Source organism: Papaver somniferum, chromosome 1 (genome assembly GCF_003573695.1).
Source record: "Papaver somniferum cultivar HN1 chromosome 1, ASM357369v1, whole genome shotgun sequence".
NCBI lineage: Eukaryota > Viridiplantae > Streptophyta > Magnoliopsida > Ranunculales > Papaveraceae > Papaver > Papaver somniferum.
The window spans coordinates 152,891,153-152,910,502 of NC_039358.1; the positions used below are offsets into that span (position 1 = coordinate 152,891,153).

The window sequence follows — 19,350 nt, forward strand, 5'->3', positions numbered from 1 at the left end:
GGGATGAGCCACTTATTAACTCTCTTTTGGTAAATCTTCTGTAGGAAGGTAGAGACAATGAAATGTATCTCCAGGGTTGATCCTGGTTTCTTTATTAAAAAAAAAAAAGACTGGAACTTGTCTGTGGCAAAGGAAATGGGGTATCAAAATATGGAGAATCAAGAACCCTATTTCAAGAAAAACCTAAAGCCATGCCCTACAAGTGCATGTCACAAGTGAAGCAAAATTCTTGGCTCATTGTGGAATAGCCGGGAAAGATGTCTCATAAATCATCATAAATTGATAGAAATTTAAAGTTTAAGCTCAAGAGCTCAAAGTCTTTTCAGATTAGAACAAAAATGTAGCAATCAAATGAATCCTTGGATCCCTGGAATCTGTAGTTCTTTAGGCACCTCAAAGATGGCGAAATCATTGAAGTTTAATCACAGATGCTCAGTACTACTTGAGCTGCACTGACTCGGTAAGAGGACAGAAACTGAACAGGTGTGGAGCTATTCTCTGCATTATTGGGTACTTATCGAGTACGGTCGACTATATTTGAGAACAGAAGTAGAAAGAAAATTTGGGCTGTCTGGGCAATGTCTTTCTCGATTCAAAAATCTCCAGATGCACAGGCTATATTGTTATACTGAAGTAGACTGTACATTCAAGAGCAGAGCACTTCGACAAAATTGTACTCAGACATAAAGCTCAGTATTGGGTAAAATCATGAGCAACTCTGGATGATGTAGCTGTCACAACTAACACACAAGAGCTTACACATTTTCAGCTATTTGATTTAATTGAAAAGTTAACCTGTTGAAAGAATGTTTCTCTCCCATCCGAAAACACCCGAATCATTCAAATCTTGATGCGATAAAACAGGCAAATTTACCAACCTTCCTCCAACAGCATTTGAAAATATTAGCAAACTAGTTTCGCAAGCATTGTATTCATCAAACTTCTGCAGCTCTGTTAGCTCTGAAGACGAGTCCTCCCATGGTCGATCAAATGACCTGTCCAAACAAATGTAACATGAGTGGTTGATACTTCAAAAGAAAGCATTTATTATTGTTCAGACGTCTAGGACGTCCTCTCTTCTATTGCATAAAATTCAGAATACTCAAATTCTTACTTCTTTTGGGATTTCCTACGGTTTTTCATATCAGACCCAGGTATTTAGTTCTAGCAAGAGTATTTTCACGAAACTGAAAGGGGAAACAGAAATTAAGAAGATGAAGGATTTTTTACCATCTCCAAGCAAGATTAGCTTCAGCCGGACAACTAATATCTGCACACAGTGATTCCAAGTATCTACCTTGGTCACCAATCAAAGAAACTGCTCCTCCTGATTCAATATACATACATACAAAAAAATTAGTGTCCAAAAATTATATCAGCCAAGACCCTAATTAGTAACCATCCTTAAATGTTAAATTTCATAAAAAATTGAAATACAATATTTTTTACCAGCACTTTCAGAGTCATCGGGTAGGAGTAATAAACTTAAAGCCGAAACAACGGGTTGGATTACTTTGTCATTCGTTCCAAGGAGTTGCTGAAGATACAAAATTGTCACTGCTAACCCCACAATGTTACTATGATCATCTTCTCGCCCTTCATCAAAATCATCATCAATTCCCTTGTCATGCCTTTCCCTTAGGTTGTCCAATAGCGACTTTAGACTTTCTTCCTTTGTATACTCCTTTCTACTTTCCAGAGCAAAGGTATCGATTTTGCATGAAGTTCTAGATATCCTTCCTAGAATCACAGAAGCTGCCACCCATCGTAAAAGTGTTGAAAGTAAAGTATTTTTAGATTGTTGTTCCCCGGAAAAGGTTGTCGATTGGAGTTCAGAATCTCTGAGTACAAGTTTCTCTTCACTATATGGCATCGACGCAACAGGGATCGCCCACCTAACAAACCTTGTGATTTTTGATATATCCTGTAATTCAACATCAAATTCAATTTCACAGTTGAAAGTTCTTCCTTTTGAAAGCTACACATTAGTTATCAAAAAATGACAATGATTCAGCACATACGGCAAAAACTAAAGGAACTTTGTAGATGAGTGCATAAAGAGAAAAAAGATGATACCCTGCGGTTGAGAATAGGCGGTGCACTTGTAAGTACGGCCTTCAGCACAAGGTCAGCAGTAAGACCAAATCCTTTGTCATGTCCACCATCAATGGCTTGGTACAGTGGAAATAAGCTGTCATACGACAAGTTAAATCGCGGCTGATCTGGCAAGTTTAAATGTGGCTCAAACATTTCTCTTTTCTGAGTAACCCGCAAAGTTGTCACCACTATTTGCAAAATCAAATGAATCAACGGTGCATTTTGCTTTATCAGCACTAAATTTTCAAAAATAAATTTGTACAGATGAGACGAAAGCTCTGATAACTGTTCAAGGTGGTAGTTCTGGAGCAATTTAGTAATCGTACTCTGCGAAATAATATCATTGACGACCTGTGTTCAAACAATAAATTAAACTTAGTGGAGGGAGGAAGTTAACCGATACTTATTGCTGCATAGAGATGTTTTAACATATCATGTCAATCCTCTCCTAAAAACTAGCACAAAGAAAGATAACTAAGATATGAAAGGAATGTAACGGCATTATAAATAACTAGGAGTGCCACTGCGTTATATATTACTAGACATGTGTAATTATTTATTTACATAATTAAGAAAATGAAAAATATGTTCATCCATTAAGAAGCGCGGTGTTAAACTGCTATCAGATTACTGTTCACGGTGCTAACATTGTCTACCTAAAAGAATGAAAGAAAAACACAATAAATAGAAAAAACATTACTAGTTACACATAATGTTGCAGAAGCTTCTTTTAAAAACCACTGACAAGGAAACCATGATTATTATACAACAGGAAAGTTAAGATTTGTGGATCAAGATGAAGTTTCTCTATATTGTGAAACAAAACATATAGAAAAACTTAAAGCAAGGGATTCTAGATTCCTGCCATTAGGATAGAAACATAAGCAACAAAAGCTTAAAAGTCCTGCCGTATATTATTATTACTACCTATATATGTGACAAAGCTAGTAAGCAGGGAACAAATTTTGATGTCGGTAAATACCTCTAAACTGATCGTCATAGCCTTTACAGATTGGTCCTTATCGTCACCATATAGCCTCTTATCACAGAAACAAAAAACAGATGATAACCACGAAAGCAATCCACATGACTTGACTAAATAACGAGCTAGTGTATGCAACTTAACAGCTTTCTTCACTATCTGCAAAGTAACCAACACACAAGTTCAAATACATTTGAGTATCTCGTTCACGTGTCGTGAAGCAAAATTGAAGTTAAATGATTAAATCTGAACTTGTTACATTACAAACCCACCTGAAGAATGAGAATTTTGGACTCATAATCAGAGAGAGGAGACGAATAAAAACTCAACATCTTGTGAAGACATTTCGACTGAAATATTTCAGCATCATCATCCAAATTTAATCCCGAATAGGATAGTCGAAGTATCCATAGCTTGTCTGTCTTGAACTTAATCGAGCAACTCTCAAACAATGTATCAAATAATGGAATATTCTGCACATGGGCGATTCTACGGGTTAATTGTTTCACAAATGCAACAAAGAAGTATAAAGATAAACACCGGTTCAGTTCAATTCCAACTTAATGAGTAGGTGAAAAGAATATAAATGACACAGGCACATCGACGAATAAAAGTTGAAATATGTAGTATGATAGCTACCTTCAAATTCAACGGCGAGCGTCTCAACAGTTCGGATATGGCAACGTGATGATCACTTGAAGGATCCAACAATACTAGAGAAGCTTCAGCAGCGAAAATAGCTGACACAGAAGGTATTCTTTGCATTTCTTGAGTTATACCATTTTGCAAAGATAATAAAAGAAGTCGAAGCGGCGACAAAGACTTCTTGTTTTGCTCATCCTGCAATCGACGTTGAATTGAAAAATATAAGAATATTTGAAACTGCACCAACTGGTGAGATACATGTCTGATCAGTAAACTAATTCAAACACATAGCCAAGGTCATGAGATTGTGAAAATATCAGAATCTCACATCAAGAAAGATCAAATCTTCTTATTAGCACCACCTTGTAATGGTAAACAACCCTACCTTCTTGTATAAGGCGTTAGTGAATAATCCAAGAGCATCATAACCCAGTTTCCTAATTCCTTGGTCAGGTGAAGATATGCTCATAATAGATAGTGCAAGTAAACCAAGGCCCGCGAATTCCAAAAGCTCAAAGTAACCCATTGATAGACCATGAATTGACAACCGTAAGATGAAAGCCGGATCATACTGTTGTATCTTATCAATCCTTGGATACGGTTCCTGCAACAGTTGAAGTAATTAACTTGAAAATAACAACAAAAGGAAAGAAAAAAAAAGACATCCAGTATAAATTAGTTAAACGGAACTCTTCAAGAACAGCAAATACCTCTAGCATATTCAGCAAGTTATCCTCTTGAAGCTTGCTTGTTGTTGTAGGGCTATCAAGGTCAACTCTTTCATTGGGAAAATGTAAAACTGTTGCTACACATAAATTCTGGTCAATCGAAAAACTCTCCCTAAATTGCCTTCTTCGACGCTCTTCGCATGTTTCACCATTGATTATCTCATGGGTGGACTCAAGCTCTTTCACACGTCTAAGTTTTAAAGCGGCACCTCCCCACAGATAATCCATTTCATTAATGCTTAGATTAGATCCTTCTGCGGACACTATATCACTCATGAGGCTGAATATCTCCAAATCGACCTTTCCCATTGTTGCGCCATAACAGGACAGAAGCAAGGAAAGCAACTCTCTTGGAACCATGCTGATATCTTCTGCTGGAGCAACATTGCCATTCTGACAAGCCTTGAGATGATAAAGTACTCTCAAAAGTTTGATCACTTCCAACTTTCTCGAATGGGAAGAAGATAAATCAAGATTAATCTTGTCATCCGACATGTGTAAATCAGTAAGTAAGAGAACATGAGACTTCAATATGCTGGATAAAGGCCTCAACAGAGTTACACCATGAAAAACACTAGAAGAGTCAGAAATCGAGTTAGTCCATAGAATAGAAGGGATGAAATGAGAGTGAGCTTGCATAAGTTCAAGAAGGACACCAGAAGAAAATTTCCCTTCAGATAGTGTAATAACAACATCCCTGAGCACTTTCAATGTGATAGGATCCTCAAATCTATACCGAAGAGATGATGAGAAAAATGTATCCAAGAAAGGAAGTGAATCAAACTGGACAAGCTCTGTCTGCATCTTCCTACACAATTCAGATATGTTTCTCAGAATATAAGTTTCTAAGAATGTGAACACTGAACATTCTGGGCGTTTCGACTTTCCGGAGTTATCTGTCACTACAGGGAACTTCATGGCAATAGAGCGCAATGTACTGACCAAGATTCTCATTAACCTCAATCTCATAGAATCCTTTCTAGTGGAACCAACTTCAAGAGTCATCTCCTTCAACCCTCCGCCTCTTTTAGTCCTCAGAGACTGAATAAAATTATCCGCTGGAAATAATAGCAACCTAGAAAAGCATACTTTTGCTATGGCTCTAATCGCAATGTTTAGTGAATCATCAATTGAACAATTATTTATCTCACCAACATCACAATCTAGCAAACTATCATCTGTACCAGAAGATGAATACATAGAACAAAAAAGATCCTTCCTTTTCTTCTTGTCAATAGAATCTGCATTTAAAGCAAAACAGTATCTCAACATGTGAATTGTTTTTCCATATAGAGTACCCCCGAATACATTAAGAAGATCTTTAGTAGATGATGGTGGGGATTCATCGAATTCTTCTTGAAACACGGTTCTAGATACAGAACTCCTCCAATTTAAGAAACCATCCAACAGTATTCTCGAATAAATCGAAGTGATGGCCCCTAAAGACTTGAGATACTGAACGCCGAACTTAGTAATGCTCAAATTCAAGTATGATAGAGCAACAGGTAATAGCAGTATAAGGTCGTCATCTGCAATGACACATTTATGGTTCTCTTCGACCATGTTGCTAGTTGAAGGCAAATTTTTACCCAAGATGGACAAAACTACTTGCCCAAAAAGAGTCAAGTGCAAGGGACTTACTTCTGTAAGTAGAAACAAAAGTTTTGCCTTGGTTGCACTTGTTGTGTGGATGCAATGAGAAATAATTTCGATGGGAGTGCTTTTTATCACCCTCGATAGTGCCATAACTAGTGGAAACAGATCCTCTTTCGGCAACATAATTTTTTGCTTATACACGGTATTCACAGCCTTCAACAAGCATGTATCAGCGAATCTTAACTTGGAAGTAGTGGCAAGTTCAATTACCTTGTAGTAAGTTTCCTGGAGAAGGCTGATGTCAACATTTCCCCCCTTAACTTCCCAGAGCAAAGAGGAGTGCACTTTTCTTCTGCTGACTTGATGCAAATAACTTGATAGCAAATCGAAAGCAGCATCAAAAATATAGCATCCCACTGCAAAAGCATCAATCTTAAAAGATTTCCAACCTATTGAGTCAATCAGGTCAACTTTACGAAAAATCCATTGCACAAGCTCTAGCAACTCAATAGGAGATATATAAGGACTTAAAGCAACAACTATGTGATAAGCTGGTAGTATGGGGGTCGAATCTTTATCCCTAATGCAACAATCGAACTTATCCATAAAGAATAAAATAACCTGTCTAACCAAGGACTTGAAAATCTTCAAAAGCTTTTTATTTTCTGCATCCTGGACTTCAGTCACGGCAACTTGATCCAAGTATGAAGAAAAGAAGTAATTGGCAACTGTCGTCAATAACTCTAAGATATTATGTTCCATCGAGTGAACATTGAACTTCGATGAGCTTACAAAATCCTCGGAGCCATTGCCCAGGCTTACACAAGCAGGCATCAAACCGCGGCGCAAAGGTTGTGATAATGACAAAATCACTGCAGGATGATGGAAAACAATTCTTGCAACTTCTTGGAGATATGGTACCAATACAGGAAACTCACTGATAGATGAAGTATCAAAATTTGATTTGACAGCAAAAAGTTGTGTCAATATGTGCTTTATGCATATAAAGCAAATCTGCAAGGGCCGTTCAAGCTCATCTACCGGGTCAACTCTGAATGATAATTGTATCTGATGAGCCCAGAAAAGTGCAAGACGAAGAGATGCAATCAAGTCGCCGGGTGAACCTTCAGTAAGCTTGACCTTGAGTATGTCTACAAGTTTAGAAGAGACGAAAGATTCAAGATTTCCAACTCTCAATACCGAAGAAAATAGCACATAAAAAGGTGCCTCCTTTAGGAAGAAACTAAATGCAACGGAAGCAGATTTGATTGAATCAACTTCCATGGTAGAAATGATTTCCTCACTGGAATAAGAACTACATCTGGACTTCTGAGCAATTGTATCAAAATGTTCTAAAGCAGAGAACACTATATTGGGCCATAGATCAGAAACTCTAGAGAGAAAATTTTGCTCAAGGAAAAATGGATAAGATAAGAATTGAAGATGTTTTCCTAGAAGGAGATGGGATATAGTAATGATGGATGGAAAATTTTCTAATATCTCGTAAGAACTTATACAAATTATTGAAGAGGAGAAACCTGCGGCTACACCCACTAAATCACCACCTTGACTACGTTTTATGATTTCCTTTATGTTATCAAGAGTTCTTGCAAAAGGATGACGACTTGCACTTTGAGTTCTTTGGGGAATGGAATAAGAGTTACAACAAGCCTGTTTTTTAGAGACATTTTGTGAAAGGAGCAACAGATTCTTTAATGGCCTCCATTCACATGGGAAATTGCATGAATCATCAAGTGAAGTGAAGTCCCCAAATCCATTCCTTCTTGATAGGTCACAAAGTCTTTGAGTTAAAAGGAACTCAATGAAAGCATGTAGCAACCCTCCTTGAACCTGTCAAAATTAAAGTTAGTGAAAAAAACTGGTGTTAACAAACAAGACAAAGTACTTGAGGAGATAAAAAATTAAGTAGTAATTAAATTGTGTAGGTATGTCTCTGTGTGTGTGTGAGAGAGAGAGAGAGTAATTACCTGAGTCTGCAAGAGAAAACTTAGTGTATTGCACACATAGAGTGATACCATTGATTTGTCACATAACTTTTTCCCGGAACTGGACTCCAGCAACCTTAGACACTTATCCAGGATACAGAAGACAAGAGGGCTGAAATCAGGAGCATCTGCAGGATAAATCGTATACATTACACAATGCACTAGTATCTGTCCATTTCAGCTAGAAGTGTAAATATATATGCTTAAAGCCCAAGATATTGCAACACACTAAGCTCTTGATAATTTATCATGTCAGCACAATGTGCATGTTTAACTTGGAATGACCATATTATTGAAACCCGAGATAAGCAACACATCTGACTCTGACCTGTTTGTAGGTTAAATGGTCAGGAGATGTTCACTCACAAGCAAAAAGGTCCAGCCCTTACCAGTCTACAGAAAGTTTACAGGCTAAAAGGAAGGACAACAATGCATTTAGTTTTCTACACCTTCTATATCGAGCTCTAGATAAGATATATCAAGTTAATATCATAGTAAGTAGGAGTTAGATCTCAGACTGCTTTGTTACACTTGGGGCTGTATGTCACATAGTATCGATATAAACTAAGACTATGCCGGAACCAGAGTAGCAAAAGAGGTTATAATTAAGCTCAAAATACATAAAAACAATCACATAGCTTACCTTTGATGTCATTTAATTCGGAAAGTTTGCACCTTACCATATCATGATATTTGTACAAGTTATTTCCCACCGTAGAAACAGCGTCACAGAAAAATGAAACGACAACTCCAAACAAGTCCCCGAAAAGGTCATGCCCTTGTCCTTCCTCTGTCTGCCCCTCTCGTCTATAACCAGGTAAAAACAAGAACCATGCATCAATTTCTTGATTATCTCTGTCAAAGGCACCAGTACTAAACATGGCTGCTCGAGCCAGAGTATATGCTTGATTTTGTATTTCTTTGATTGGTGAACGTATCAAGAGATTGACCAACGGATGCAGATGCTTGTACAGTGCTTCAGGGGGTCTGATGGGGACTTTCCTCTCAGGAGACCATCCAATATATTCTATTAAAAGAGGCAATAAGGATTGCTGCTGGTTACTTGACAATGTAAAAGGGTCGCTTGGAAGCTCCTTAAAGAAATCATATGAACCCTCTAAAGTGTTAGGCATGGTGCGCTGCATGAAAGATAAATCATATTAGAAGGCATACCACATGGTAAACTGGTGCATGACTTTGTTTTCCATCCTACTAATAGAATGACAATAAGCAGTTAAAACAGTGAAACACTTCACGCGTCCAAACAAAAGTGATGTTTTTCATCCTTCTTTTAAACTTAGAAATATTTTCTTAAGCTATTTCCATAAACTCTAAAAGTGATGTTTGACATATACTGTCAAGACTGGAATATCAGCGCACATAGGTAGTTAGAAAAAATACATAGGCGGTCCTCTGTTTTTTAGAGATTGTCGTTAGTTCCTTTTGTGCATATGGAAATTCCTAAGGTTTGATGGTGATATCAACTCTTACCATTCAAAATATAAAAATGACACATTGTGAAATAACCATTGTCCATATATCAAACAAAACACAAACTGGCTACTGAATGATTTTGTTGAAAATCAAGTGTCTGCCATGTGCTTCTATCAGCAACACACATAGGGAACCAGGGTTTTCCATTAGAGAAGATCATAGCATCTCCACAACAACATACAATATGAGATGAAACAAATAGACAGTACAACTGTTCACCCCTACATCTGATCACAGCTACAACTTTTTTTCCAATAACCTATGATCCAACACAAGCTCCATGTGTGTAAGTCCTTCATGGGCACCAATTAACTCATCGTTGCCCACCTAAATCTACACATATTACTGTCTGTCCATATTTACAGCAAAGCATATTCTTTAAATGACCTGCCAAGAATTAGGACATTGACCTCGAGGGAGTACTAAATTTTCCAGAAAAAATGTTTGCCTAAGAATAATATGAGCTAATAGCCTAATACTTATAAATTAAAAATAATTTCACCATAATCACACCATTGCAGATTATGTATGCAGGTCCTTTATGAACAACCAAAAACTTAAAGTATGCCCACCTAAAAGCCCACAAAAATTAATATTTGTCCATATTTACAGCAAGTACACCATTTGCATGTCATGCTAAGAATTAGGACACACAATCCAAACTACCAAAGTTATTAAATTTTGGACTTGAGAAGGGATATTTTCGAGAGGAAAAACACATATCAAAGGCATAATACTTCTACAGACTATTTAAGAGGTTTTTGAGAGAGGACTTACTAGGTATAGAGCAAGCACATCAAGAACCTTGGAGTGGAAACATATTTCTGCATCTTGTTGTTCAACTCTCTGAAATCCCCAAATACCAGCAATAACATCAGCCGACTCCTTTTTATTTTCCACCTGGTCTATAATCAGTTCATCCATAATGCTCTCAGTCTTACAAAGCATAGCATTATCGGGTTCACTACTTATTCCACCAATAAGGATATCAATATCACCGTCAATGCGATCAATTTTTGATTTCTTCGCACCAGCATGGCATTCAAAGTTCGTTGACCTTTTCATCTTTTTATTGCAACGCTTGGGATCATTTTTTTGCTCCTTCTCTTTTTTCTCGTCAGAAAGCAATTTAAACAAAACTTGAGGGTCGGGTAACACAGCTCTGGCTTCGTCTTGAATGTCTTGCTTGAGATTCAACCATTTATGCACCATTGAATTGTTGGAACGAGAATTATAATCTACAGAACCAACTAAGTTTTCTAATGATTTTAAGGCCTCTAAAAGAAGCCTCACACTACCATGCTTCACATAAAGATCTTCATGTTGCAATCCCCTATTGATGACACCCCGACTAAACGCACGGGGAATAATACATTTCAGCATACATTGTACCTCAGGACTATCTAATGTAGGTGGATCATGTATCTGGGAAGCAGGAGCACCAAAACTAAAACTAGTGCTTGTGGAAGAAATCAAGTCTGACACCAAAGAAACAGCAGCAAACCTGAAAGCCATTTAATGTTATGGGTAATTTAAAAGGAGGAGGTGCTAACAAATGAATGCCAAAAAGATTTTTGGAGAGCAGCAAGCATGCATCTATATGAAATACAATGTCATATCCATATGCGACTTCCAGGCACTAGATGGGATACTGAATAAAGGGATTTTCTTATCTTTTAGGGAGACTTACATTTGTAACTGAATGTAGACCTTAACAGTGATATCTTACGGAATAAACTATCTTAAATATTAAAAATAAAATAAACAAAAGATTACCAGTTATCAGATGAACGAGGCTCGAGATTGTAAGGTAACTCATCCATGTATGCTGAACCAAAAGAAGGCCTCCCGTTAACAATTTCCAAAAGAAGATCCTTGTGATAACCATTATCTTTTGCATTTAGCTTTTTCATGAGATCCAAGAGGCGCTTTCGATTACCCTTTAATGGATTTGTAACACCCTTTTGATCTGGCATCAGCCCATTCTGAGGATCAGTGCAAACCATAACTAGAACTACATGTGCAACGTCGGCAGAAGGTCCATCTACCGGATTACCCGAAATGCTAGATAATTGTTCCAAGGTAACACTTCCAAAGAGAACACTCCGAAGACTTGGAGGCACCAAAGAATCCGGCGTTAGAACTCTATCCCTGAGTGTAGATAGCACATAAACTACTGTCTCCTCATCGTCGCTTCCAAGTCCACGTAAAATGCCAGAAAACATTTCCTTCTGCTGTAAGACCCATCTCAACAATCTCGGATTCCCAACTTCTAAAAATGAGAGTGCGAACTTGATGAAGGATTTTCTGGTGGAATGCTTTCTGTTTTCAACCTTATTCTTCTTATATTCTGCTAGACTAGCAAAAACAGGAAGCTTGAAGTCAAAGTGCTCAGCAACCTCCGAACCCAAACCTACACCGCGTTTAACAATTGCAGCCATTAGCAACAAAGCTGCATTTTGCCGTCTTCCTTCCTTACTCTTCAACTCTTCATAAACATCTGGTAACTTAGATTTCTTTTCTTTCAGCAAGCCATCCTTTTCTTCTTTGGATGACTCGGATTTAATAATGAGACGAGCAAACTTGTCAAGCTTCTGACTAATAATTAATGTCTCTTTATTACCTGATATAAATTTCCCATCAGGGTGTTCCAAAATTGCAGTAATCAACGATATAATCTTTGAAACTTCAGATTTCCCTTTCCGAGAATTCCAAGTTTCCTCGAGCTCAATACATAATGGTGAAGCTTGTACATAGTGACGGAGTATTTCACCTCCTGTATCTCCTCTTAATAGCTTAATAAACTCTTTTGCAGCCTCTGAATAAATTTTAACTTCAACCGATTTTAAGTTACGCAATAGCTCTCTCAGTTTTGCTTCATCAAATTTGGGAAGAATTTTTTCTTTCTCTACTTCCATCTCATCTTCTTCTGCAAAATCAATATCAATGTGGTGAATAATTTTCCCAAAAAAATTAAAAAAATAAAAAAACATATCAATATTAATTGGGCGATTGAAGAAAGCAGAAACCTTGGATTTCGTCTTGATTAATATCCTCGTCAATTCCTATTTGAATATCATCATCGACGTCACTGATTTCCGTGTAATCTTCCATTCCTATTTCACTTTTTGAATCTTCTTCCTTTGACATCGAGCTTGTTTCCTCCATTGAACAATAGGTTGTTCAATCGTTTGGTCTGTAATAAGAGAAAAGAGGAAAAATAGGAGCAGGGTTTTTGGAGGGAGTCGGGGTTTTAGGTTAACTCATTCACGGCCTGTTTGGTGTAGGGTTTATGTTTTTTCTCTCAATGTACTTGCTTTTTGTTGCGGCTTTTCAAATTTCTTAATAGGAGGCACGTGCGCTGCACGTGTCTTTGAGACTTGCTCATCATCTTTTCTTTTTCTTCACTGTGGCTTAACTTGGAAGAATTTTTTCGCTTCTATTTCTTCACTGTGGCTTGACTTGGAAGAATTTTTTCGCTTCTACTTTATTAGCTACACAGTTGAATATTTTAAAGGCCAGCGGGTTAGATCGTTAAGCAGAAGAAGTAAGTTGTTATTCCCTTTGATGCCATATGCGATCATGTGGGAGGTGCGCGGAATGTAATAGCTCATGGTGGCAGGTCTAAAACCTTTCAAGAGTTGGTTTTACAGTGAAACAAAGTTTGATTCTTTATACTGAAGTACAGGAACGTTTGAATTGGAAAGTATGGCTTCATCTCAGATTACCCTGCAATAGAATTATGTAAATAACTTGAACCAAACGCACTGTTAAAGAGAGTGTGGAACTGAGAAAAATATGAAAAACCGAGAAAAATATGCAACAGCTTAACTCATTCCAAATATACAATCATCAGAACTGTACAAGCTAGTTGACTTTTAGAACTTCTCCAAGCAATTCTAATGTTCATTAGGTAACATTTTTCACATCTATATATCATACAGCTAACACAGTGTGACTTGCGGACTAATTCAACTATTCAAGGCATACATGCAAGACTGAATGCAGACAATTTCAAAAACAGTGAAGAAAATATCGCAGCACTTCGCTGATTAGTATTTAGGGGGTAAACTTGCACATCTCTCATTCATGTGGGGATATGGCTCCATCGTATTGTACTCAGGTAGTTCCATTCTGTACTTGCCTTTAATTTGACAGGAAGGAAGCTTCACATTGTCCCCGTTGTTGCACCATGTTGGCAGGCGGCTCAAGCCATCTTCGAAAAACTTGAGTACGTAGGCATCTTTTATCTGAATATTTCGACAAGGCAAAGAATCATGCATTGACAACGAAGAACAAGAAATACTTAAAGGGATTCCATTTAGACAGCACTTGGGAGGGAAAAAAAAGCTTGTTCCCCCAACGCTAAACAGGTAATATACTTGGTAGTATGAGCAGAGATTTAAAACTAGTTTTCTCAGTGCTTACCGTGAATTCAGTGACTATGACAGAGCTTGCAATTGGACCAAATAACCCTGCCGCTTTATACATTTCGAGAACGAAGGCAATACAAGAAGCGAAATTTCCCATCAGAATAAACCCATTCGTCTTGTTCAGGTATACTCAGCAATTTATCGAAGGGCAATCCACGTATTTCTGTTTCTACAGAACCTCCGGAAGACTAAGATTCTGCAAGAAACATATACAGTTTTTTCTTCAGTGATTATACACTACTTTCATCATCATTCTCTTTATTAAATTTTCAGTCTTTCACAGGTATTACAAAATCCTGGTTAGGCTATACTTTCCACAAATAACAGAAGCGAAGATGGGTGTATCAGTTTTTATTTATTTCAGTCGGTGTATTTATTAAATTTGGATACCTTGCTCCCAAGTCATGTATTCGATGCATCACTCCACATGTCAGAAGCATATGCTGGCTTTAGTTGATTCCACATAGTCATAACTGAAGCAACTGGAGCATCAAATCCACGTGTTGGAACACGGAGTACATAAAGGGATGAATGCATCATTACTAGACTACAGTACATGAAAAGGAAATCCTCATACTGATACAGGAAACGAAGGAATACCAGATGTGCATCCAGTGGTGGTGGGAAATTCCCATCGACAATGTCTATACAGCTAAAGATCATGTTATTATAACTGTATGGTTTCCCTATCATGCTCTTTGCATACTCCCACGCTGCAGTCTCGTTAAATTTGACCCGGACGTCAGGGTGCAAAGGTAGCAATGCAATATGAGGATTAGAGTCATCTTCGGTAAGCTCAAACCTCCACCATTCATCCCATGGCGTCATCACAATAATATCTTCCGCCAAGAATAGACATTAAAAAATACATCAAAACTTGTACAATATATGTTTCTTTTTACCAAAAAATAGCGGCATTCATGAGCATTGTCTTACTCCTCATTTTCGTGACCAGATTTTCCAACCCAAAGATTTCCTTCAGGATCCTTCAAGCAAACTGCAGTATGCTCAACATAAGTTCCAGTAACCCACTTTTCCAAGGTCTCGAAAGCACCCCATCGCCCACGGATTTTTGATATGGCTAAGAAGTCTCCTGAGTTAATACTATCGACAGTAATATTTGTAACCCAGGGCTTAGGACGTTCTACAAAGGATGCTCTCATGTGCTTCTTAAGGAATGCTATGTTTGAATTCTCACCCCATTTGGGTATTTGTGAATAAAGAAAAGACTTCCCAGAGAGCTTGAAGTGTACCTAGCATCCCTGATTGGATGAGAAAGATAGAGATCCCGTTATGCTTACCATGGTTTCAAAGAAAGAACAAAGTCTTGGTAAGTAACTTGCTTATTTTTAACAGAGAAGTGGAATTTACAGAGAGTTGTTGACAATGGAGCTGCAAACTTACATAATCATACTCAGCTTTTCCTGCTCATTCTTTACACTCAAGGGTATGATGCCGACCAAGGAAATAATAATCCCGTGTAACACGAAATGGAGTTGCGAATATGTAGTGATCCATACATGTGTAACTATAGGCACTGCTGTCTGCAAATACAAAATAAATGGGAAAACTTGCATAACTCAAATCATTTAAGTGCAACCACTACTGAATGCCATATTAAAACAGCATAATATGACCACCTTGAAGTTTTAGGAGATTCCTTCAAGGGCCCGACAAGGACAGAACTAACTGTATGCTTATTGCTTACAGTACTCCGTACCAAGTAGCTACACTTAAACTTTCAGGAACAAATAAGTAACGACCAAACTCACATAGACTATCTTACATATCTAAGAGATTACCAAAAACAAACTACCTGTTCCTGTATGTCACCTAGAAACCCCATTAGCAAGTTGGAAATAAATACGAACGCTTACAGATCAGATTATGACAAAAAGCTAAAAATATTATCTGTACATCTGAAGAGATCTGATAAATAGGCCACCAAGTATCATTCTCAACTGGAGTAATTCATTTTCGAATTGGTGTACAAGTTACAACTCTACAGCAGAAAGTCTACATGCATAAAGACCCGTACAGTCAATGACTAATCAAACCTAGAGTTCGGACTTCAATAACAAATTTCCAACAAAATGAACAGCATATAATCTTTTCTATGCCTCTAAGAAATGATTCAAGATCCTTTCTTCAAGGCCCCAGATCCCTAATTAAAAGTGCACAACTAATTTCAGATGAGAATAGTTCAAATGTTCCTATGTTAGCCACATCCTAAATATTTTAAGACTTGCAGTAATCAGTATTAAGTTGTAAAGGAAACAGTTCAAACGTTCCTGTATTCAAAATTTATTTCTACTCTACATCTCAGATTCTCTTTAGTTTGGATTTGAAACTGCATCAACGTATGCAGTGTGGAACTACCTGAAAATATTACTCACATCCGCATCTTTTTTAACTCGTTTGGAATACTGAAGTATTTAACTCACTTTCTTATTAGCACAATCTTTAAAAGTTTCATGTTTGCTATCATACCCATACAAATCTTTCCAAATTTCTTCCCTGATTTTGTTTCATTTTGTATCAACTCGCTTAAGATAGATTTCCTCTTGGTCCCGCAATACAACCCATAAAGTTGAAGTGTAAAATAGACAATGCAGACTTCACAACTTTTTCTATTGTATTTTCTAAAAATCCACTGTCTGGAGGGATGTGGCTTTTCCATGCTAGAGGAGAGGAGAAACTTGTTACATACAGTGAAGAACTTGTCTATAGTAAGGTGAACCTAGGTAGTTTATTTTTTAATAATAAGAACCAAGCATCTACCTTGTGATCCAACCAAACGTTGACTTGGTAATTGCTGCAACAATCCTACTCCCTGCGGATTACAACCCCATAAGTAGTCAGAACTGAAAGGTGTAAAACAGATTGTTGCGGCTCAAAAGCTGCTAATACACACACATACCTGAAAAGCAAAGTCTTAACAGTCTGTGAGCCTGTCAAGTAATAATTGAATTGCTTGTATGATCTGCATCTATGTAGTCACCTCCCTGAGCCATACCATAGTAATCACATCCAGCTGAGTAGTACATTGAGCGGGTTCTGGAGATATTTCCTGGACATAGTTTGCAGCAATGGACAAATTATTATCAATGTGTATAACCGAATAGGTTAATTATCAAATTGTATAACTGCATTAGGTTAGTATGTATATCTTTATTCACAGAGGCCAATGAAGGCAAAAAGAACAATAAAATCCAACTTTACCTTCTAGCACCTATATCATCACGTAGTTGCAGCAGATGCCGGTTACTACTTTATTTAAATCCATAGAGAATGATGAAACATTGTTGACATACGCAATAAATTCTCTCAAATGAGAAATTGTACAGTGAACCTGTTTGTTATCAACTTCAACTATCTATCTTCATACACTCCTTGTGTAGCTTTCCTGCTGATTAATAACTCAAGACCATAAAAATGGCATACAGTTGTTATCACTTATCGACTTTCATTGTAAGCATTAGCCAGATAACTGATGTATATGAACCTAAACGAAATTACAGATGCTCGTTACGCTGGTTAAATATATCTTGATCCACCACATTTCATTATTCAGTCACCTCGTGTACACAAATCATTCATTCAAATGCATAACTTCAGCGACTATGAAAAGGCTACCTAATGCAGAGTATGTGTTGCCTTGGAACCAATACCACTTCATGCATCTACTTTGAAGGGCCAAAATGGATTCATTCAAGATGCACAGCCAGGCACCACTAAGTAATTGACACTATTATTTCTGGGATTTGCGAGTAGTGCAAAGTTACCTCTTCTTAGTCAAAATCTTCTCATCTCGAATTAGGAAAGCACTGCATAACCACATACAATCATTATTCAGTAATGACTTTAGAAACTCATATAAAATGTTAAATAATTGGTCAGTTCTCAAAACAATCCGAGACCACTAATATGTTGTTCAGATTCTGATGTATATTAACAAAATTAAGATTTTGGTAAAATGACATTTGGGTTCCCAGTAAAGCCACCAAAACTTGACTTCACACCTACAAACTATTACGTATATATTACTGACCAGAAAGCATTGGAGTTCTTGGACCATTCACCTGCACCATAACAAAAAGAAAATCCACAAACACGATCAATACAAAAACAATCACCTCTTGAAAGTTCGAGAAATACAAAATAGAATTAGAGTCACCAGCAACTTTCTAAAATACGGCTGCTTGGCACCTGCAATCTTCCAAAACATGGTTGCTTTATGTTGTACAGCTCTATGAAGCACCTGCAATCTTCCAAAACAGGTTGCTGCAATTGTATGTTGTTTGAGCTATCAAGCACCTACAATCTTCCATAACATGCCACCTTTATCTCATACAACTCTATCAAGCACCAGCAAATGGTAAACAATAAGACAGCAGTAAGGATTGGTCCGATTGGACCTACTCAACACATAAATATTTAGCCAAAATCAAGTATATCCTCGAAGCATGTATTTCATCCTCTGGACTTACTGGCAATTTTCCCACAATTAAAACACAGTTTCTTGTTTCTTGTAGATGTATCTTGGATCTCCGTCATTCGGTCTTGTAGTTGTGTTCTGACATTAGATCGCTTCACAGTTGTCTGTTTGAGTCAAAAAATTAGACCAAAAAATTAGCTAACCCTTAACATAATTCTTGAACCAAATTTTCCATGTGAGGAATCAGGATAACTTTACAATTTAATCTACTAAAAGTCTGATCTTCAATAATATCCACATTTTAAATTCCAAGTTATTGGACCTCATGAGATGTTGGGTGTACCTTGATTTACTGAATCGCATGTGCAGCAGGCTAGCAGCATCGTCTAAAATCCTTCTCAATGCGAGTCTTTCATTCTAATCTAACTGATCACCAAAACATAATACAATCAAAATTCCAAGTTAGTTTCTTTTTTTTTCAGGATATTGTCCAAACCCAATTAAAACAGAATAAATCGCAAGGAAACTTATTACATTTTGAGGATGGCTGAGTCTAAACAGAGAATGCAAATGTAAAACGCACCGAGTAGTAACACCGTATTTGTTTCTTCTGACTCGCGGATCCCACGGAAATCACCCCACTCATTTGGATTTGAATATATTGGTTTTAGACTCGTCTAACTCAATATGTTGGTTTGAATCGCGTATTTTCCAAGAACTATCATTGTACACGGTTCCGGAATCTGGACCACAGTGTATATTCTTCTATATGATTTCAAGATAAGTTTCTCACATGCTTGCTTGAAACCCTAACTAGAATTTCGTATGAACAGAGAAAGTGTTTGTTTGATTCTCAAGTTATCTTAGCTTGAGTTCTAAAAAAACTTATCCATAAATAGAGAGATCCATTGAACCGAAAAAATCAATCCCT

General features: G+C 37.3%; 1 protein-coding gene, 2 non-coding genes and 1 pseudogene across 3 annotated transcripts; all 4 read right to left on the minus strand.

Annotated features, from left to right (window-relative positions):
• Positions 1-258: 258 nt before the first annotated feature.
• On the minus strand, positions 259-13,095 carry LOC113304828. Its single transcript, XM_026553971.1, has 14 exons — positions 12,578-13,095; positions 11,325-12,477; positions 10,326-11,052; positions 8,698-9,193; positions 8,037-8,182; positions 4,435-7,899; positions 4,110-4,328; positions 3,719-3,919; positions 3,352-3,552; positions 3,080-3,238; positions 2,077-2,448; positions 1,450-1,924; positions 1,231-1,327; positions 259-995 (listed from the first exon to the last, which is right to left on the minus strand). The coding sequence occupies exons 1-14, from the start codon at positions 12,714-12,716 to the stop codon at positions 791-793; spliced, it is 8,055 nt and encodes a 2,684-aa protein (XP_026409756.1). The 5' UTR covers positions 12,717-13,095; the 3' UTR covers positions 259-790.
• On the minus strand, positions 9,827-9,930 carry LOC113342307. The gene has a single exon (XR_003356591.1). It is a non-coding gene; the product is annotated as a small nucleolar RNA snoR103 (small nucleolar RNA).
• On the minus strand, positions 10,071-10,178 carry LOC113342299. The gene has a single exon (XR_003356586.1). It is a non-coding gene; the product is annotated as a small nucleolar RNA snoR103 (small nucleolar RNA).
• Positions 13,096-13,350: 255 nt separating the features above from the next.
• Positions 13,351-18,920, minus strand: LOC113304838 (annotated as a pseudogene).
• Positions 18,921-19,350: the final 430 nt, after the last annotated feature.